General features: G+C 30.6%; 1 protein-coding gene across 1 annotated transcript; it reads left to right on the top strand.

Moving 5' to 3' along the window:
* The first annotated feature begins 802 nt into the window (after positions 1-802).
* LOC111896204 (CMP-sialic acid transporter 2) lies at positions 803-3,876 on the top strand. Its single transcript, XM_023892220.3, has 15 exons — positions 803-1,037; positions 1,271-1,334; positions 1,442-1,478; positions 1,583-1,694; positions 1,819-1,898; positions 1,985-2,060; positions 2,163-2,263; positions 2,364-2,435; positions 2,599-2,647; positions 2,750-2,791; positions 2,894-3,015; positions 3,109-3,168; positions 3,271-3,319; positions 3,383-3,477; positions 3,564-3,876. The coding sequence occupies exons 1-15, from the start codon at positions 1,011-1,013 to the stop codon at positions 3,613-3,615; spliced, it is 1,038 nt and encodes a 345-aa protein (XP_023747988.1). The 5' UTR covers positions 803-1,010; the 3' UTR covers positions 3,616-3,876.
* Positions 3,877-4,257: the final 381 nt, after the last annotated feature.

Raw genomic sequence — 4,257 nt, 5'->3', positions numbered from 1 at the left:
AATAGGTTGGATATTGGGTAGCTTTAAAAAAATTCGGGTATACCCGATCTTTTAAAAAAAACTGATACATTAGCTATAATAACTATTAAACTTATATTGATCCATTAACTTACATAGTTAATATTTGAGTATCGATAAATTATCAATAGTCAATTTCAAAAGAAAAAAAATTTGTAAAACAAAAATATCATAAAGAAAACGTAGTGCACATGTATAAGGGTATATGTAAAACTTGATCTACCCGAACCCGAGTACCCGAAGTGTAATATAGGTCGGATATCGAGTAGTATTTTAAAAAAAAACCCGAATTATCCGAAATCCGAAAATTATACCCGATCAACACCCTTATCTTGAAGCACAATGGCGGAAAAAAGACATCGTCTTCATTCTCGTTGGAAACACATATCCGAATAGCTAGGGAAAGAGGTTCCTTCGGGTTGTGCTCTCCAAGCTTGCTTGTTTCTTTCGTTCTCCTTTCATCATTGTCATGGGCATCATGAGTTGTATTAAAATGTTATGGAAAGGAGATGTTAGAAAGAACCATTCCCATATGTTAGAGAAGAAAAAAAAGAAAAAAAAAACTGATATGGTTTTATGGATGAATTACTCTCGGCCATTACACATTTCATACAAAAATAAACATGATTATACAAATTAAAAACAAATAAAAAAAAAGATTGTTACATAAGTAAATAATGAAACCTTATTTTATATTAAATCCTTTAGATCGTATAAACCAATTCAATTAATCAAATTACGACAATTACACTTTAAATCAAAAAATCATATCTAAACAATAAAATACACCTTGATTCAAGCATCAAATTACATCCATTTACAAGTTACTCTTTTTAGTCTCTGAGATACTACCAGTAGAGAATAGAGATCACTCCGTCCACCGTTGATGCTTGTTTCGGCCATCGAGTTCATCAGCTGCTCATACACTCTCCTCCAACCGACATCGGTCTGGATCCAGTTTTGTACTGCGAAATTCAAATTGAAACGTTGTAATGGAGTACAGAAGGATCAAAGATCAGGTTCGAACACTGTTCTCTTCTTCTCCATGTTCTACGCCCTAGATTTCTTTCTCTTATTTTATCATACTCTTTATATAATTTGGGGCTCTCTGCATTCTCATCGATTTTGTCGGTTAAGTCGAATTAAACAACACATATCTCATCCTCATGGTTAGATTCGACCTCGATCTGCTTCTTTGCAGTATTGTTGAGTCCACATATTCAGTGTAATGTAATGTAATGTTACCTTGTAGGATAAGGATGTGAATCCTGCTACCGAAGACCTCGAGAGCTTACGCGGAAAAGCTATTTTAGATGGTATCATACAGTTTTTCAGATTATACATGTGTTGTAAAATACTAAAATGTCATCTTGTAGGAGTTTTGTCTTCCTTTTGTCCTGAAGGTTTGTGCTGACATTTTCAGGTCCTGCACCTTATGACAAAACAAAGTGGAAGATGAAGTAAGTAGTAGTCTCTAACTCTCTACCATATCATTGCCAATTTCATTATATGCTATAAGATTTCGTATGTCATGATCTGTATTTCCTTCTCTTGATTGCAATAGGTCTATGGTGACACTAGCATTAACTTTTCTAACAAGCTCCCAAGCTATACTTATTGTCTGGTCCAAAAGAGCTGGAAGATACGAGTACAGTGTCACAACAGCAAACTTTTTGGTGAGGAACTTTTTTTTCCAGGATTTCAAGTGAAAAACCTCTACTTTTTGCTCCATACTCTGATTGAGAATTCTTTCTTATATTGTCTTATGCTAGACCTCCATTTTCCTTGCTTTGGAATCAGGTTGAGGCTTTGAAATGTGCACTATCGCTTTTGGCCTTGGGTAGAATATGGAGAACTGAAGGTGTGACTGAAGATAACAGGTTTCTTCAATAATCTTTCTTCAAAATTAAATCTGTCCCATTGTTTCATTGCATTATGAAAGTATGAAACTCACTCTTTTCATCAGGTTGAGTACAACAGTAGATGAAGTTAGTGTTTACCCCATTCCTGCAGCACTTTACCTTGTAAAAAACTTGCTCCAGGTTGGTTTTTATCTTTTTATCTTTTTATCATTTTTCAATCTGACATTATTAATTGTATTGAATTGAATTGAATTCTTTCTGATGCATGTCTGTATTTTGTAGTACTATATCTTTGCATATGTGGATGCTCCAGGGTATCAAATCTTGAAAAACCTGAATATCATCAGCACTGGTGTGTTGTATCGTATAATTCTCAAGAAGAAGTATGTGTTCCTCTATCCTTTATGTAAATCCTCATGATGAGTGATGATTACTTCACATATTGACTTTTGTTTGAATTCAATTGACTTTAACTTTTCATAGGTTAAGTGAGATCCAATGGGCTGCTTTCATTTTACTTTGTGCAGGGTGCACAACAGCACAACTTAACCCTTCGTAAGTTTGATTATCTTCAGTATACAATTTTTTTTTCTTATATTGTTTCTGAATTGGATGTGAATTTCCATAAACAAACAGTTCATCTTTATTCAATTCTTTTTATAATAGTATCGTTGATTTCTTTAATTCTTTATGATTATGTTTCACTTTTCATTAACAGTTCTGATCATGTGCTTCAGACTCCTTTCGTAGGTTGGATAATGGCCATTGTGAGTCCTTGTATTTTTCAACTTATTAATGTCATATTACAAATATTTTTTTTTATTAAAATAATTAGTATTCTGATATGTACTCAATTATTTCTTTTCCAGATCATGGCACTTTTAAGTGGTTTTGCTGGAGTCTACACAGAGGTAAACAGTGTAGTTTGTTGATTTTTAGGATAAGGTCCAGTAGTTACTTAATGGGGGGCAAAATGGTCATTTCACATGCGTTTAACTCATATCTATTTTCAGGCTATAATAAAGAAACGTCCTTCGAGGAACATAAATGTGCAGAATTTCTGGTTATATGTTTTTGGGATGGCTTTCAATGTTGTTGCAATCATTATCCAAGATTTTGATGCTGTTGTCAACAAGTATGTTTCTTATACTCTGTGTAAAAAGACGTAAATGCCCTTCTCATCTTTTTATCAATACATCATTAACTACAATTTTTGTCTTTTGTGCAGGGGATTTTTCCATGGATATTCACTGATTACAGTTCTCATGATTATCAACCATGCCCTAAGGTATTTTATTTATACCAAGATCTGAAAGATATGCTTTTTTTTTTTTTTTTTTAAAATAAGATTTAATTGAAATAAAAATAAAAATGTTTAATTTATTTGCAGTGGGATTGCTGTGTCCATGGTGATGAAGTATGCTGACAATATTGTGAAGGTAAGTTGATTGGTATTTACAGTATTGCCATTATTGGTATTTACAGTTTTGCCATTATTGCAGGTTTATTCAACTTCTGTAGCAATGCTAGTGACAGCGGTTGTTTCTGTGTTTTTGTTCAATTTTCATCTATCTCTGGCTTTCTTCCTTGGATCCACGTAAGCAAATCATTTTTATTATTTATCTAAATTAATTAATGATTCTTTATTTAATTAATGAATTAATAATAAGTGTTTGTTGACAGTGTTGTTTCAGTTTCCATCTATTTGCATTCGATTGGAAAGCTGCAAAGATGATCAAAAAAGCCTTTTTTATAAAACAGAAACTTATTGGATTTATCTGTTATACAAAATTTTTACTGTTGTAATTTTAGATGGTTGGTTGGAGATAGTGTAAAAAAGCATCTTTATTTTACTTCAAAAAGATTGGTTTTTTATTTTTTATTTTATTTTATGTTGGGTTGGTTATGTGCAAGAACTAGTAAAGCACTTTTGTAATATTCTATTTTGTACTTAGACAAATCTATATAACTACTAATTTCACCTGTTAATTTTGCATATGTGGGCCTCTTGTATCTCTATCTTTGACTTGATCTTTTCTTCCTATATATATATATATATATATATATATATATATATATATATATATATATATATATATATATATATATATATATATATATATATATATATATATATATATATATATATATATATATATATATATATATATATATATATATATATATATATATATATATATATATATATGGGAGATGATATTTGTATGTAGGTTTTTTATTTATTCATTTAAAAATAAAGTGATTTGATTTTTATCCTTCATGACGATTCATTTTTTTTTTCAATTAAAATAAAGATATAAAAGTCAAATCATCTAACAAAAAACATAAGTGGAAAATTTACCTTGATTTTTTTTAT

This window comes from Lactuca sativa, chromosome 8 (assembly GCF_002870075.4).
Source record: "Lactuca sativa cultivar Salinas chromosome 8, Lsat_Salinas_v11, whole genome shotgun sequence".
In the NCBI taxonomy this organism is placed as follows: Eukaryota; Viridiplantae; Streptophyta; class Magnoliopsida; order Asterales; family Asteraceae; genus Lactuca; species Lactuca sativa.
Note: the sequence above shows the minus strand (reverse complement) of the source record. Positions and strands in the feature narration are given on the sequence as shown.

Bases quoted from the DNA above. Each gene is read 5' to 3' on its own strand.
- LOC111896204 (XM_023892220.3), top strand. From the start codon at position 1,011: ATGGAGTACAGAAGGATCAAAGATCAG. The intron at 2,648-2,749 runs GTGAGTCCTTGT...TTTCTTTTCCAG, and splicing joins TAGGTTGGATAATGGCCATT to ATCATGGCACTTTTAAGTGG. The intron at 2,792-2,893 runs GTAAACAGTGTA...ATCTATTTTCAG, and splicing joins TTGCTGGAGTCTACACAGAG to GCTATAATAAAGAAACGTCC.